The 18225-nt window shown below is 43.9% G+C and overlaps 1 protein-coding gene across 2 annotated transcripts in view; it reads right to left on the bottom strand.

The window, feature by feature from the left end:
* Nucleotides 1-18225, bottom strand: part of MAGI2 (membrane associated guanylate kinase, WW and PDZ domain containing 2) — a 1245024-nt gene that overhangs the window by 115439 nt on the left and 1111360 nt on the right. For both annotated transcript variants that reach the window (XM_048212921.2, XM_048212920.2), the window contains one exon: nt 12207-12455. In XM_048212921.2, coding sequence (XP_048068878.1) covers nt 12207-12455 — 249 coding nt within the window. The remainder of the gene's footprint in view (nt 1-12206; nt 12456-18225) is intronic.

An 18225-nucleotide genomic window follows, 5' to 3' on the forward strand; every position in this document is an offset into this window, starting at 1 on the left:
GAGTGACAAAGCGAATCACCAAAGATAGAAGGAAGGCACAAAAAACATATGAAAAACCTGCAACATCATTAGTCCTTAGGGAAGAAATGCAGCCGCAAACCAAAATGAGACATCACTACACACCTACTCGAGTGGCTAAAATCCAAACAACAATGACCACAAGAAAGCCTGAAAATAAGTCCTCACACAGGCTGTAGACCACCTGGAACCCTCACAGTGGGGAGTACAGAATGGTACACCACTTCGGAAACGACTTGAACCAGCAACCCTGCTCTGAAGTACTTATTCAAGTGAAATGAAAACGATTTTCATGCTAAAACCTAAATGAAAATTTTCATAGCTGTTTTATTCACAATCATTCAAAAGTTAACAATCTGAATAGCCTTCAGCAAGGGAACGGATAACAAACTATGGTACACGCACACAATGGAAGACTTCTCAGCAGTTAAAAAGGAACCAATGTGGACCCATGAAGCAGCATGGACGAATATAAAGTACATCATGCTAAGTGGAAGAAGCCAGAGTCCAAAGGCTACGTACCACGTGATTCCCTTTTTACAGGACTAGGCAAAACTAGAACAGAAAACGAATCTGTGGTTGCCGGGGCTGGGAGTGGATGGAGGGGATGACTTCACGGTGGCCGTAGTTATAGAACTAAACATGTTTGTCAAACCTGACAGCTTACAGCCTAAAGTGGATAAAATATACTATATATGATTAAACCTTAAAAGTGGGAGAAAGAGTGAAAAAGTAGGGAGAGATCAAGAGAAGGTTTGGGATGGACATGAACAGAAGTAAGTAAAAAAGAACCGTGTCAAGTAAGTAGGAGGCAGGAGGTAGGGAGGGGAGAGTGGGGTGTCTAGGAAGCCTTCAGAGAGGAAACACTGCCTAGTCTGTGTTTTAAAGATGAATCGGACTTCTCCAGGTGGGCAAGGATGGGGAGGGCACCTCAGTCACAGGCCGTGTGACTTGGCAAAGGCACAGATGTGTGTGTGCATTAGCAGAGTCCGAATTGTGGGTGTGGGAGTGCAACGAGCACACACAGGGAGACTGGATCAACGTAGGAAGGGACAGACCGCGAGAGGCTTATTGGTTGTGCCAGGGGCTTGGGATTGATTTTACAGCCACATGAGAAGCCACTAATGGATCAGAAAAGGTAAGTGATATCATCAGACTGGTTGTTGTAGACAGAGCGCCATGGTAACAGTGTGGAGGGTGGTGAGAAGGCTGGGGGCAGGGAGGCCACCTAGAGGCCACTACAGTGCTCCAGCGCAGGGCTGCAAAGTTTGACCCGCAGTCCAACGTGTAGCCACGAGCTAGCTGCGTGGGGCTATTTAACTTAATGGAAATGAAAGGCAGTTAAAAATGTGATTCCTCAGCCACACTAACGGTGTTTCAAGTGCTCCACCGCCACATGCGGCTACTGGCTGCAGTGCTGTATAGTGCAGCACAGAACACCGCCACCATCGAAGAAAGTTCTACTGCACAATGCTAATCTAGAACCGCTACTAAGGCATTAGCAGTGGCAGTCAAGAGGGCCTGATGTATCTAAGGTTTATATCTGGAAAGCATTTTTGGGTAACAGCTTGCCTTAGTCTCACAAGAGGGGATACGCAGTTGTGTACAAATCTGGCTAAGATCAACTTGGGTACCTGGAGGCCTGCTTTAAATCTTGTGATCTTACACACTGATTGGAGTTGAGAGCTACACCTGTCAGTCTTCTGTTAGCTCCTTAGCACCAGGGAACCTCAGTACCACTGGCTAAAGTGATACTATAGACTAGATATTTGTGTTCTCCCCAAATTTATATGCTGAAACCTCATCCCCAAAGAGATGCTATTTGGAGGTGGGACCTTGGGAGGTGATTAGGTCATGAAGGTAGAGTCCTCATGAACAGTATTAGTGCCCTTATAAAAGGGATCCCAGAGAGCTCCCTGCCCCCCCTTCTGCCATGTGAGGTCACCATGAAAAGATGCTTGTTGATGAACCAGGAAGCTGGTCTTCACCAGATACCGGATCTGCTGGCACCTTGATATTGAACTTCTAGACTCCAGAACTATGAGAAATAAATTCCTGTTGTTCTGTTGTCTAAGCCACCAGACTACGGTATTCTGTTATAAAAGCCCGAACGAACTAAGACACTTGGCAACCAGGTTTTATTGTATTTCAATTTTGTCAAGTACCTACAGAAATATGAGCTATTTTTCATCTTGCTGTTCATCTCACAAGTCTACACCACATTTGAATGAAGATTTCTAAGTTGGAATATTCTTCTCCCTCATGTTATCTCAATTGCTCTGTGTCAGAGAACCATAAGGGCCCATCTTTTAAATGATGTGCTCTTCCTTGCTTCTCGAAAGACCCTCCTCTCATGAAAAATCCATAAATATACATCTTTATGATGAACAGCTTCTGAACAGAAGGTTTTGGTTCTACCCTCGAAAGCAGATGGGTTCATCGGTTGCTCAACATCTGGGCATGTTTGTGAAGCAAACCCTACAGAAATAAGATCTGGAAGAGATCAGACTGGAAAATGAAAATGCCAATAGCAGGCCCCACTGTTCGGTTAATTTTCTTTTTAGCACTATACACCTTAGGAATGCCTAGTGATCATCACCCAGGAGAGAGACTGACTGATTAATCTCTAGAAGTGTTTCCAAGCAAATACTGGCAATAGGTCAGTTGGGAATAAACCCAGCTTACAGAGCAAAATTATTGGTGGTCAAAAGGGGTAAATAAAAAGAGCTTCTACCAGGATTTGGTGGGACAGAAAGTAGTTTGGGTACAGGTACTCCCTAAGTCCTTGGTGAAAGCTGGGGCTCAAAAAGAAATGCTATTCATCCCAGTCCGAATGGGAAAAACATCCCTTTAAAATACTCTTTCAACATAGCTGAAAAATGGTGACAAATAATACTGTGTTCATTTAACAACATGCTTTTAAAATGATTGCATATGTGGAACCAGCTTTTCTTAAGTGGTTGACTGTTGGGAAAAAAGAAGAAAAATAAAATTACAGAGAATTTAATTCCACGGGGCCCTGAATAGGTTATCAAGAGAATGTGCTTCTGCAAAAGTGACCCGCAGGCTTGGAATTCACTTGAACCCCGTGGGGAGTGATGGACATTTTGCACTGGCAGAGAGTGATCATGTACCTCGAGTCTGGGCTCTCTTCGTAGTTACAATCTCCCTGTACCGGTCAGTGAATAACAAGGAGCTGCAGGACGCAAGCCCAGAAGAAAGAGCTCCTGGTCACCTATTTGTCAGCTACTAAGACAACCGAATAGCTGAAGGTAAGAAGACATCCACACATCCACCTTCTGCTGCTGCCTGGAGAGTCTTTGAACACAACAGTAAAAACTCTCCTGAAAAATGATTCCCTAGTGGGGAAAACTTATGATTTATACGCTCTATTCAAACGATAAGAAAAATGGTCTAGAATTTAAAAAAAAGGCACTGTGAGCACTCACAGATTTTTTGATAGGCTACATTGCTCCTCTATTTGAAAATAAATAAGAATGATGGTGTTTCTCTGTGGACTCACTCTTACAATTAAATGATCTTTACATTTGTTAGTGTTAAGAGAGTGAAATCTTTACAATTGTCTTTCCATTTTAGTTAATAGATGCTTCAATGTTCAGACATCAGAGTACTCAGGATTTGATGTAAAATCTTTTTGTGTTTGCTTGTCTGCTTCCTTGTAGGACTTTGGCAGCCAGGTTTTAACTTGGGATCAAAACTAGTCATGCTCAGGATTGAGAAAATGGAATTTAATCAATAGGTCCTATTCATCCTGGGTTTAGCTCGGTATGATCCTCTAAAGAAGTAATGTGATTGAGAAGTTGTTCAGCTGGAACTGAAATGGGTTGCTTTGTTAATGAGGATTGTGAAATGAATAACTAATTTGAGGGAATACTTTTTTCCAAGGAGCTTGGGATGCCATCCAAACCCTCCTATTTAAGGATGATATAACTCTGAGGTGGTGTTCACACAGACGGATGGCGTTTCCAGGAACAGCCAGTGTCAGGATGAGATAGATCAGAGAGCATACTGAGGCCACAGCCTGGCCCTTCAGAGGACAAGGGCTTTGCAACCCAGATGCTTGAGACTAGGGGGCTGCCCAGAGACACAAAGATGGCTCCCCCGAGCCTGATTTCTTAGAGGGCTCTCAAATCTAAGACTTCACCAGGCTGTGAGCTGGCTGTTGAATCATTTACTCAGGCTGAGAACAACTGATGGGGAGTCTGTATTCTGGGACATTGTTCCAGTTCTACTTTATTAGAGGGTAATTTCTCATGCTGGGCAAGGACCAGCTTGCACACAATTCCTCCCCTGAAAGGATCCTCTGCTGCTCTCCCCATTCTCAGAGATATGTCTCGCTGCCTTGCAGGGACAGGACAGCAAGGGCTAGGCACAGGGAAAGTGAGAGCAGGGCACACTCACGCTTTTACTTTCATGAGGACAGTGCTGGATCGTTAGAGGAGGATCCAATCCAATCCCTCCAGCATAAATTACGGGACAAATCCTTGAACTTCATGCTACCAGTAACTGAGAGATTCAAAGAATGTCATCATTTCCTGCCCTTAAGGAACTTATAATCTGTTTAGGGGAAGCAAACCATGAACACATGGGAAGTAAAATGACAGTAATAGAGAGTAACCACAGACATAATAATAGAAGGGAAGTCAACAAGCAGGCAACAATTAAAGAGTTTATAGGTAAGAACTCCATATAAGAATTAGAGAAAACACTTCAGGGAGAAGGGGAAGGGGTCAGGCCGAGTCTTAGTAAGAGATTAAGAGCTTTTTGAGCTGCTGTGAGAGATGTTTACTATTTGGGCAGTAGTCTACCTCATAGGGTTACTGTGAAAATTAAACACAATGTAAGAGTCTTGGCATGGTGCCTGGGTGAGAGCTTGGTAAAATTTATTATTGGAGAAGAGGAGGCATTCCAAGTGGCAGCAGGCAAAACATGGGCACCGGGACAGGAAAACAAAAGTTGTCTCTCAGGGGTAACTAACCCAGCTTTGATGGAATAGAATCGTGAGGAGCTGTTGGTTAAAAAGTGGCCGTGTCCATGTTATCTAGGGTCTTAGATGTAAGAGCAGTGTGTTTGCACTTTACCCTGTAGATATTTCTGTTTTAAAAGATTTTATTTATTTGAGAGAGAGGGGGAGAAAGAGAGCGTGCACGAGACAGTGTGTGCACAAGTGGGGGGAGGGGCAGAGGGACAGGGGAAAGAGACTCCCCACTGAGTGGGGATACTGACTATCCTAGGACCCTTCGATCACGACTTGAGCTGAAGTCAGATGCTTAACTGACTGAACCCCCCCCCCCCCCGTGCCCCTACTCTGTAGATATTTCTATCATGAGTGTTATGAGCAAGGTCTCCTTGTAGGAAGACTGGACTGTCCGTCGCAAGTGGCGTATTTGTTGATACACTTCACATCATTAGCACCTGCACTCCACTCCCACCCTAGCCCCTGGCTACCTCCAGCAGCGGGAAGTAAACCTCACGAATAAATGTGATGAGACTGATCTGATTTAAGACATATGTACATCAGTACAGACTATGAACACAATTTTATCTTTTTTGTATATGTGGATTTTCTACAAGATTATGAAGACATTTGCTTATCTTATGGCCCATGAGTTATATTTAGAAGCCAGATACTTGGAGGAAAACTGGCATTTTATATGGTGTCCCACACCTGTCCTGTATTTCTTCTCTTACAGAAGCACTCGCATTAATGGTGTGGGTGATACCATTACGCCTCCTGAGTGAGCTGCTCTCAGCAGAAAGCTCAGAGTGAAAGCCAAGCACTGTGCCATTGAAGGAATCCAAAGCAGAGGTTCATTTAAGGATTAAGGGAATACGGTGTTACACGTTACAAAGCTGGTTAAGAACTCTGAAAGGAAACTTGCTTTTGCAAACCAACAAGACAAAGAAGAATGAGACTCATTTCCTAATTCCCATATTCAACTGCATGGGTATGACTTAAGAAACTTTCCTGCAGTGACTTTTGGGGCTGCAGCATTGACTGGTCAAAAGGTTACAATGATCTCAAGAAGGTCAAGGTCCCAGCATCAGCACCAGTTGCGCCAATTACCTGTGCTTTTAAGGTGATCAATGAACAAGCCTCAGCGAAGAGGTCTGAAGAAAATCCACTGCCACAACCTAAACCAATAAAATGTAAGATGAGGCGCTTACTGGTTACTGATATTTAGAGACTTCATTTAGGGAAGGACTTTGTAACCATAAGGCAATAAAAGGAGTGTGCCGGGACACAGGTGTGCCAAGACAGCGAATGCCTCTTGAGGACGGTAGGGTGAGGTGTGCGGTAGGGCCCCCTGGGGGGGGTTCCTTTGCCTCCAGCAGCCTCAGTCCTTTTATCTTAGTGTGTTACATAAATGTTATCATTCTACAAGTGTGTTAAGTGAAAAGGGGAGGGAAACACTGCCTTAAATCGCCTCAAAAGGGGAGCTGGTTTTGTGTCTGTAAGCGCTTGCTTCAGCTCATTTCTTAACAGAGGAGCCACCTTCAAAGCATAATAAAAAATGAACGTTACACAGGTTTAAAATGATAGCTTGAGCCAATGAAAAATATGATCCAGGCCTCAGACGTACCCCAGGCTTTGCGCACACAGACAAAATGAACCTACTACCTCACTTCCCTGCTGATTCCTGGCATCATATAACTTGGAGCTGGAAGTGGCAGTGAAGAGCACCTTTCCTTATATTTTAGATGAGGAAGCACACAGGACGCCCCCTGACGTGTTCAAGGGACACAGCTGGTGGTGGATAAGCTGAAGTGAAGGTCTAGCATGTTGTCCAATGCACTTTGCATTGACCTTAATCTTCTTGTATGAGGGCAAGACTAAAGAAACCTCGGCTTTCGGTTTTCATTTGTACCTTCCCTAAGGTCAAATGACAATTCAGGGGCTGCGTGGTGTAGGGGATGAGTTTTGGTGGGAAAAACCCTAAACTGCCTCACGGCTTGTTGACTTTTATTTCACTCTTTCTAGGAAACTGTGCTCTAAAATGTCGTAAGAAGATCTGCTAGCTAAGCTTTTGAATTTCTAGAATAACTTTTAAACTCCAGAGCCCACGGATATCATCAAAGACTTTGAGAAAAGTCATCAGGGCATTTTACTGAAGACAACTAACTCATTCTAGAATGTTGGATTGCAGTGGGCCTGACGGAAAGTTACTGTGACCAAGTTCTTACTCCAAGCTGTGTCAGAGAAAGCACACCCGTGGAAACAGAGCGGTTGAGCACCAGCACACAGCTGAAGGACGGCTCTTGAGCCAGCAGTGTGCCGACAGGTGATACGCTTGCGTCTTTTTTTAAATTTTGACTCCTCTGTAAGCCAAGAGTGGCTTGAAGGGTGTGCAGAGCCTACTGATGTAAAGTAAGGCCAATGGCCAGGGGGATGTGTAGGAAGGGGTTCCTGGCACACCCTCTTCCTAGGATGAGGACTCTGGCCTGCTGGGGGGGGGGGTTCCCTGAGGGCCCCAGCCCTCACTAGCCACTTAGACAGCCTGCAACAGTGCCTGCCTATGACCTGACACTTTGGGACAGGTAAGAGCACCCCCGAACCCCCAGAATGATCACCAAATCCTTCCATCATCAGTCTCCATCCGCTCATCTGGCCTCCTTTCTCGTGCACCCCAATACTTGGTGCCCACTTCACAGTCCCCCTCCTCCAGAAGGCTCAGCCCCTGATTCTGTAGCTCCTGAGACCCATTCCTGCCCCAGAGAAAACAGAGCCCGGGCTGTTACGACAAAAGGAATGAAGGCCGAAGGGCGGGAAAGACGGTGCCCCTGTGGGACCGCTGCCATTGTTGCTATGGCTGCTGCCCCCAACACGTCCTCCCTCGCAGCTGGTTACAGGCCTGCATCTCCGTTTACAGATTCTCTTCCCCAGCTACCCAACTCTACCACTGATGTCCAAGTGCCCATGCAAATCTCCCCGTAAATGCCAACACAACCTTCCTGACAAATTACAGAAAACCAGGAGACTGAGGCTTACTTCCATTTCGTCATTTGTGCCAAAGCCCTTCCTGGGGACCTATGGTGGGAAAGTGGGTTTGGGGCGAGTGGGGGCAGCAGCAAGCACCTGCGGACAGGTTATAGCTCCGCAATAAAACCTGGATGTCAGGGCTCGGCCTTGAGCTGGGGTGGCTGACAGACCACTGTGTCAACCCCATGGCCCGTGGCCACAGGGACATCTTCATAGAGCGAGCTTCTGCTCCCCTCGGAGTCAGTCACCCGAGTCTTCTCTACCCTGTGTACACAGACCTCTGTGACAAGAGAGTTAGTCAAAGGCAGGAAATGCCTTGAACACCCCAAATATACCAAATTTCCAGTTTTTGATAAGCGTCTAAGGTTGTTTCCAATAATATGGCAACAGACATCTTTGTACACAAACCTTTGTTAGAATCTTTTCTGAGAATTTAAAATTCAATTGCCTGGTTACAGATTACTCTTATCCTAGGCTATGGTCTGTAAACCACTTTGTTTTCCCTTGGATCTAATTTTTTTTTAAAGATATTATTTATTTATTTGAGAGAGAGACAGAGAAAGAGAGTGGGGCGAGGAGAGCAGAGGAAGAACAAGCAGACTTCATGCTGAGCGCAGAGCCTGACGTGGGGCTCCATCCCAGGACCCGAGATCATGACCTGAGCTGAAATCAAAGAGTTGGACGCTTAACTGAGTGAGCCACCCAGGCGCCCCACCTTGGATCCAATTTTAAGGTCTGAAAAAAAATACTTAATATTTTGGACAATGGGATAAAAATGCTCAGGAAACTTGCTTATTCCTGCTTTAAATTAGAAAGAATATTCTTGCACCTCAAACAGAGGCTTCTAAGTTCTGTCTGCTACCAAGGATTATTTGGCCTCCTGGTCACTGGCTTTGGAAGGAAGTGTGTGTTCCTTAATTACATTAATGAATATAAAGGAAATTTCTTAATTTTGGGGGAAATAATATTTTGAAAAAAAGATGCGAGGCTTGGTAACGAGCCAGACTAAATGCCAGGTAATAAATAAGCCAGGAACCCCCACCTCCCAAGTTCTCAACTGGCTGAACATCTGGCATCCCTGGCAAAGTTTTCTCCTGGACTGAGGAAGCCATGGAAAGTAACTCTTTTTTTTTTTTTTCACCTTCAGGGTGGCGAAATTTGTATCTGGGTTTTCCATCTCTCCTAGCTTCTCTAATATAGTCAATAGAGACATATTATTTGTAGGAGATTCTAAAAGGCACAGCTTCGGGCCTCATTGTTGATGTTTCCGGTGACTTTTCTAGTTTATTGGCTAGTGAATTCTGGGGACACTTCTGAGCCTGAAGCCTCAGCAAAGAAAGGCACACTTAGCTGGACTGGTGTTTCTGCCGCTGCTCTAATCCCTCACCATTGCCCCAGGCCCCGGGCGGGGGCGCAGCAGGTGGGGCAGACTGTGCTCCGAGAAGGTCAGCACATGGGATGCGGAGCTGGCCCTTCATCTGCTACTCTGGGAGAGTGGGGGCTCCGACTCATGCCTGAAGGAAGAGACAGCCCGTGTGAGCGCTGCACTATCCAAGAAGCGGCAGCTGCTGAAATGGAAAGATAATGGTGGTCTGGACAGCAACAGTGACATACTTAGTGCTTCCTCTGAGCCAGAGTTTTTCTGAGCACATCCATGTACTCATTCATTTAATCCTCAGAGCAACCCCTCGACATAGTTCCTAACATTATCTTGTCTTTACAGCCAAGGAAACTGAGGCCCAAAGAGGTCACGTAAGTTCCTCAAGGTCACACAGGTAGGAGATGATGAAGCCAGGCAGGATGATTTTAGTCGGTTTGCCTCTCAAAGGCATAACATGTGTTACGCTCTGTCCACCAACAAAAAGGCTCAGTAGCCATGAGAAAAACCACAATCACACTCGTGGCCCTTGGGCTCAGGTAAGACATGAAGAGAAAAATGACCCAAGCCCCAGGAATGATTGTGACTCCTGAGGACCTGACAATACCATGCTCTCCAGTCTCAGAATCAAGGACCCTTGATATTCTGATGATGGACATGTGACATGAGGATGGCTCTTTACCAGTCTTGAGGTACTTAGCCTTTCTCTTCAAAATTAGAGCTCAGAATTGTAACCGAAGTTAAGTATGAAACAGCGTCAAGCCCAGAAAGCTTTTAGGTGCATGCTGCAAATTATATATTGTAAACGCTACAGGCCACCAGTATAATAACTGTTCTTCCCACAGAACATGGGGGCAACCTGCATTTCGAGCTCCTTAAATTGAAAAGAAATAAATATATGGAAAAAGAAGCCAGGAAGCCTCATAAATATATTTCCACTCTCCAGGGTGATGCAAAATAATACCATTTTGAAAATGGCTAGAAGTATTCTTTTGAGGTCAGTCTAATGTCACTTGGTAGGAAGAAAAATTCACATTAATTGTAAGCATATGCACCTGTCGTTTTCCAGATCTACTTAGGCATGGATTTTATTTGCAATAGAAAAAGCATCTGTGGCTTCTCTATGTGATAAGTGCATGTGTGTGCACACACATGCACACACACACACGATTCTCTATGCATTTAGTAATAATGCCATCACGCTTCAAAGAAATCAGACCTTAAATACATGCTGAACGCTTTCCTTATGGTGGGCTACTTTTTATTTTTATTCTGGTCCTTTAGGTATCCTGCCCCTATACACAATTTGCCTGAGTGGAATAGCTACAAAAGCTTTCTGTGAACATTTTCCCCAAGTATAAATTATTGGAACGCTGTTTATATAATTCGTGAAAATCTTTAGTCTTATGTCCTTTTAATTTTGGTGCATCTATCGTACTGACAGAATACTGCTTTTACTCTATGCTTAAAGATTGGATTTATTTCTTCATCTTATCATGCAGGAAAAGAGAAATGAAATTGTACTTTCAGATGTATGTACTTTCGTTTCTGCACATCTTCGCTACAGTTCAACACTTCTACAGTTTTCATTCTTGAGTTTGTCAAAGGTAAAGAGAAACAGGGTCATTCTTTCCATTCAGTCCTGGTGGTGTTCTGAGAACATTAACTGTCTCATAGAAAGTTCTTACTCATTCTCAATGATTTGGTTTCTTGAGTATTGTTTGACAACCCTCCCCCCACCCCACGTGCTAGAAACAACCACAATTTATAACAATTTTAGGACCACAACATGGCTTAATTATTTTTTGTCTCGATGCTCTCTATTTTGGTGTTTCTACCCATAATATTTTGGGCTAAATCACTTCAACATGAAAAACGAGAAAGTTTTCCTATTGCCTTTTCTGTCCTACCACCTGCTGGCAGCCGAGTAACTTCTGGAACAGTGTTGCTGAAAGGAAAACCACCAAGGAAGACTGAGAGACTGCAAGAGAAATACAACCTCTGGCTGTTACTTGTACAGACTCACAGATTTGGAGGAGCCCTGGGTGAAGTCATATACACCACCACCCCCCGCCCCATCCATTGCAGCCACCCTGGAAGAAGGTTCCAGGATCTCTGCACCCACAGGGCTGTTTACATGACCTCCTGATTCTGTCTCATGCTTCCACTCTTGCTCTCTTCCCTGATTCCATTTTGCAAATGAGCAGACTTAAAAAATGTAAGTTGGATTTCTGTCCATTGCCTAAGCCCCTCCATGGTTCCATGGACTTAAGACTACCGTCCAGACCTCTTCCCATGGGCGTGGGAAGCCCTGTGCAGCATGGCTCCTGCCTAGTCCACTGTTCTAGTCTCATGCCGCGTTGTCATGTCCATTCTATCATAGCCACACTGGGCTTCTATAGAGTTCCTGAATGCTGAGCTCCTTCCTGAACCGCTTTCCCCTCAGATCCTTCGTGTATCTGAACTTCCTTCCTATCGAACAGGAAGGAGCTCCCCTCCCCTCACACCAACACTCTCACAATACTCAGTTTTATTTTCTTCCCACTTTGATATGAACAAAGAGCTTTTATGGGGCTTGCGGGGTCAGGGGGACATTAGATGTGATCTTGCATTCTTCCTGAGCCAAAGGTTCAGCAATGTGTGGCTAATCATATGTTAAGGATGTCTTATTTGTCGCCCATAGCCTACGAGTTTCTGGCTCCCCAAGATGCCCACAAGAGTCCTCTGATCTGCACGTCCAGTATCCCCACCACCAGAACAAATGAGCACAAGACCTCTTATTCAAAGGTATGTGAAGCCATCACTTACTGATAGTGGATCCGGACTCAGGTCTGTTCAGGGAGCTGATGATGACAAAGCCGAAGCCTTCGTTCTCTTTGCGGTGAATGACCACATCGCTGGTCTGCAGGCTGTGGGAGGCGAAGCCTTCAGGTGGAGAGGCATTGCTACTGGGGGCAGCGTGGTTGCTGTTGGTGTAGGTGGCGTAGTCACTGCGTGGAGAGCTGTGGTGGGTTGACACGGAGCCTGGACTCCTCCCGTTCTCTGGGCAGGGCTCCCCTGCAACACATAGCGTACCCAGGCACTCAGTTATTTAACAAGGGTCTTGATGAGGGCCTCTGTGTACTAGGTGCAGTTCTAGACATTGGCTTCGTTACAAGACTGGTTGACTGGCTTCTAGTCCCCACAGGTGCAGAGCGTTTGAAGGGCTACAAACCTGGCTATGGAGCACCCAGGTCTAAGCCCCGTTCCATTCTTCACAGCAAACATAGCTAACCCCTCATCAGCTTCCTCTGTGCTGCTAGGAGTTTATATCTTCCTCTTGTTAAATTCGCAACACCCCACCCCCCCAGCCCCACCCAGGACAATGCCTGGTTTTAGATATTGAGCTTTTTTTTTTTTTTTTTAAGACTTATTTATTCATTTGAGAGAGAGGTGGGGGAGGGGCAGAGGGGGGGAAACAGACTCCCCACTGGGCAAGGGAGCCCCACACGGGGCTCAATCTCACAACCTGACCCTGAAATCATGACCTGAATCAAAACCAAGAGTCAGATGCTGAACCAACTGAGCCACCCAGGAGCCCCCAGATATTGAGCTTCTTAGTTGTGTAATAACAACTGATCAAAGATTACAAAACAAGTGGATAGTATCTTAAACTGCACCGTGCACAAGAATTACTTAAAGAACTTGTAAAAACTGTGCATCTTCAGGGCCCACCTGTGGAAAGTGTTTTTAGTAGATTTAGGAAGACTAGGCACAGGAGAGAGAAACCCAGTGAGGTTTCTAGGCCACCGCTGAGCAATGCTGCTGGAGGGGTATGGTAAGTGGGGCTAATAGCCCAGGATGTCCATGTAAAGGGACCTATCATAATTTTACTAAAAAGCCATGGTTTTATTTAATTCTGTGATATTCTGTTAGCCTAGAAGTGTTAATTTACTCCGAGTAGGTGGGAAACTTCTTTCTTAAAGGATCCTTCTTTTATTCACTCACTCTAGGATTAAATCTAACAATGATATCAGGCCAAGGGATGACGAGTTTTGAATTTCTCAGTGAGGTGTGGGTGGTTTTGCTCATTTATATTCTGCATTATTACAAAATATACTCTATTATCAGCCACATAAACCAAACCAATACTTCCATGAGAAAACAAGCTTATTTACAGGGAGAAATGATAGAACGCTGGCAGCCAAGAGAAGCTGCTTTTTAAAAATGAAAGTTCATCTGTCATTGAGAAAGAATTTTGTCAATTTAATTTAATACCTAGGTTTTGGTATTCTGATTAAAAGAACAGAAGCGGGCACCTAGAATACTGTAATTAGAAATAGGACTGTTTCATCTCCATCTTACAATTTGATTAGTGTGCTCAAAAGATGTTTATGGAACAGAGAAATAGTAAGAAGGAAAGAAACCACAATTAATGATTCCTTTTTGGGTCTCTAGATGTGGTCTCTTATTTAGAGCTCTGGTAGGTGTCTCATATGGCAAGTTAAAAATAATTAGCAAAAGTTCCAGTGAAGGCTTTTAACTTGATAAGCCGCAATTCCATTCTGAAATGAAAAATCACTTCATTTCAAAAATCAAAAATCATTTCAAAAATTGGGGAGAAAGAACACAGACTACAAGAGAGTTTTTGTTCTACTGATATGTAAAGAAAAAGGAGCTACATTTATTCACATACTCAGATTAAAAAATAGTCTTACAAAAATGTATTCATTTCTTATTTATACTAGCAGAATAAGACCCAGGCTGCTGCTTATTATCATTGATAAATTTGAATTTTTCTGTAAGATTTAATTAATCAGGCTTTAATTAAAGAAAACAAATGGATGCTTTTCATCTGTAAGAAATGTACCGAGGTGAGAAAAGAACAAAGTGCCAATGTCAAAGCCTTTCCCTCTTTCCTATCAGAATTTAGAACTGTCTGTAAAATGTACCCTCCCCATGAGAAAATACCATCCAAAGACAAGCTGTTATTGTCTTGCTGAAGCACATGTCCTTTATCAGTCCTTGTGCGAGTTGGAAATAAAGTGATTAGAGATAGTCAGGAGGAAGAAAAACAAACAATTATTAGGCTGCAACATTAAATTGAAAATTTCCCCGAGTTATTGGACCAAATCAGTAACTAAATGTCATAGGCAGTGACAAGAGAGATCTCATTTTCTGGCTGTCATAGTTTAGGGGTTGAGGGCTGCGCCTGTCAGTAGAGCAGCAACAAAGGAAAATGATCTGTCTTTGCAGTAAGTGGCTGGGAGGGGCTCTACCACGGGTTCCAGAGGGAGAAAGCACGTCATCGATTAATCAACGTGAATGGTCCCTAGAGAAGGGAAAGAGTCCAAAACATTAACAGAAATACCGTTCTAGTGCTTTTGGACTTCTCTTTCAACCCCTAGAACAAAGGTCTTCATCTTTAACAACATGAGCACATTCAAAACCAGGGAGTTAAGAAGATTTCCAATGGTAGATTTTGAGGGATAGAATTGATTCCACATCATTTTTCTACTCAGAGGGGTCTAGATCCCAATGAGATTGTCTTCTTGCCAACGACCCTTGCTGGGGTACGGCATGGACGGTGTTGTTTTAGAAGATTCACTTTATTTATTTATTTATTCATTTAATCCACTAACTTCCAGCATCCCTGACTCATCCTTTTGGCTCTCACACAAATGGGCGTACAGAATTCGGGCCATTAGTATCTACTCAAGACAAATAATTAATTTTTAGGTTGAGCTTCTGTTTTGTCCTCGCCACTCACACTAGAAATCATCACTGAGCTGACTGGAAGAGCTCTCTGTTTGGGAAGGCAGGCGTTGTTGGCAATGCTGTCCAGGTGAGATGGTTTCCATGAGAACAGTCAACTACTGGCCAGGGGCTGTTCCTGGCCCACAGACCGATCCATTATTTGTGTCCAGTGCTGGCCTATATTTTGTTTAATAATTGTTAAAATTGATTGTCTATGTTTTTAAAAAGGGAGATTTTACAGAAATATGGATTTCTAGTTTCTCTTGGCAGTTATCAGCTTGAGCTGGACAGTGGCTGCTCCTTTTACTGGGTTTGTGACAGCAAGTCACCACAGTGCCAACCAACTCCCGGTGTCTCCTGCGAATTCCTGACTTACTCAGTTACCCGTAGAGCGAGGAAGATGGCAGGGCCAAAGGGACTTGTTCAACCAGAGCCCTTGTTTCTTTTCCAGATCAGACGCTGGCTACCAGGACTCCAGGGTTCTGTAACAAACAGCGCTTGCCTGCTTCCAGGGTATTCCCGGGCCTCTTCTCAGGGCTGTACCCCAGAGGCATGATAGCACTGGAGATGTCTTGTCTCAAAGCGTGGCTGAGGCAATGGGGTATGCTGGCCCAGACTGGGGTGTCCACATGCAATGAGCATCCTCATGGGGCCTGATGGAGCAGGGGGAGGCCCACAGGTCCCCACCAAAGTCAGAGGCTGGCCTGCCTGAGAGGCATTTGAGTGTGTGCACTCCTGATCTATACTCCTCAAAGCAGATAACTTATTTAAATGGTGACATGCTCACAAAGAAGAAGGGAACGTGTTTAGAATTGACAAAAGTGTAGTAACCAGGACCAGGGAATCCACCGGCACCCTAAACAATGCCTAAACTTTTCAGCCAGCTGCCAAGAAAACCTCGTCTTTTTAGGCAGTAAGCCAAGAATTAGACTTTCCCTTAGATGTGCGAGAAAAGTACTGATGGATAGCTTTAAGACGGACTCAAACGTGTTTTGATTAAGTCATAAAATGTTCTTTCACATCAATTCTAGATTGACACATTAGGAAATTCCTCAGAGACACCCTTCTCTCAGACGAATAATGTGTATTCAAAATAATGTGTCATTAGGTTGAACATCTCAAAGCTGAGCTACTAAACATATAAATATTTAAACTTCAGTGTAATAATTAAAGCCACTCTCCTACTATCCTTGGGGGGAAAAATAGCTCAACACTGGAGCTGGTGGCATGGATAAGACAGCTCTCAAAACCAGTTTATTTTTTCAATTAAAAAAATTTTTTTAAAGATTATTTGAGAGAGAGAGAGTGTGAGAGAGAGAGAGAAAGAGAGAGCAGGAGTGAGGAGAGAAGCAGAGGGAGAGGGAGAAGCAGATTCCCTGATGAACAGAGAACCCAACTTGGGGCTCGATCCCAGCACTTTGGGATCATGACCTGAGCCGAAGGCAGATGCTTAACCAACTGAGCCACCCAGGCACCCCTCAAAACTAGTTTAAAGTGCAAGATCTGTGCTATAATTATCTGGTAAATAAAACTGGATGCATTATTGGATGTTTCCTTCCTTTACTCCACAATTTCTCCTTTTTGAGGATCTAGCTTGTCATTGCCTCATTGAAAACTCTGCCTTTATGTCTTTAGCATGTACCCTTTTAAAATATTTTAACATTTGCAGAAGGCTTTTGTGTTACTTTAATTTTTGCCCAATGTAACTAACTAGGCAGTATCTCTCCTAATAGATGTGGTTTTCTCATGAGCGTGAACTTGGAAGCCAGTGCTTGGTGTCTTCTGAGGAGGGACAGGACATTTGCACAAACCGAGGCAAGCATAAGGCTTTAACCTTTATGAACCTCCTTCTTCCCAGCTCCTGATACCGCTCCTTTGTGCAAGCAGGCGGCAACTTTGGCCCTCTTCTCACCCATCTTCTATCTCTTCACAAACTGATTGCTCATTTCCTTCAGCTTTGAACCATCTCATCGTAAGCCAGGCTTGCACCTCCCACTGCCTTTGCTTGGGAAAGCATAATAATAATAACGATAACAGCTCTTGAAAAGGCATCTTCACTGTCATATCCATTTGTGGCTGTCCCTTCTCATTGTTGGAGAAACAGCAGCTATGAAGAAAAGCTATCTTCCTATGCCTTTAAAAAATCTGTTCCATCCTATTTCTAGGCATTTACTTTAATATCAAAGTATCCTTTCCTGAACTTAATCATTTTCAATACTGATGAAGCTTTCAAGGAAGAGTGAGCTGAATTAACTTGGAAACTCTCCTGGTGTGAACGAGCAGTCTGCAGCCGAGCATTTTCAAAAATTAAATGCACTTGAAATGCACTCGAAAACCTAAATGAGTAAAGTTGGTAAGAACTGCAAAGAGCATCTTCACAAAAGTCACAAGATCCACAAATTGCAAGAATACATTTTTGGAGCATTTGGCATACACTCCAATAGCTTGGGTTGATTAAAACAAAATTTAATTTTCGATAATCAGCTGGTGGCAAAGGGAGCATGAAATTATGTTGGTGCATTGGTTTTGCACCTTGCAGTATATTTCCTGGTAAATCAGGTATCTTTTTAATTTATCTCCGGGTTACAGAACATACAGCACAGCAAACTTTTTATTAAAAATCACTCTTAGGGAGAGAGACAGTTAAATGTTAACCAAGCAAACACTGTCTTCCTCCTGGCATCTTGCCCAAGGATAAGGAATAATTCAAGGTGTTTTACTTCTTTGGATCAAGTGGTATGCCATGAATTTCTGAAGATGAATGGCACTTCTTAGCAAAACCTCCATACGATACAAGATATATAGTAGGCCCTACTGGTGAGGGCTGACAATTCTTCTGACTTGCCCTTTTAAATGATTGCCCTTGATCAAAGTCTAGTTTCTAGAAGACTGGAATAGAAAAGGGTTTTTAGTTCAATTAATAATTAGTCTTATCTTCCCTAGTCATTCACAGCCTGTGATTAGCCAGTGGCTCCCCAACACCCCCCCCCTTTTTTTTTTATTCAGACGCCTTATAATAATAACACATACGGAAGACCACTTAGGTTAGGGAGTGACATTTGCTAACAGTTGGTCTCACGTCTTTGAATTC

The sequence above is a fragment of the Ursus arctos genome, unplaced genomic scaffold (genome assembly GCF_023065955.2).
Source record: "Ursus arctos isolate Adak ecotype North America unplaced genomic scaffold, UrsArc2.0 scaffold_3, whole genome shotgun sequence".
In the NCBI taxonomy this organism is placed as follows: domain Eukaryota; kingdom Metazoa; phylum Chordata; class Mammalia; order Carnivora; family Ursidae; genus Ursus; species Ursus arctos.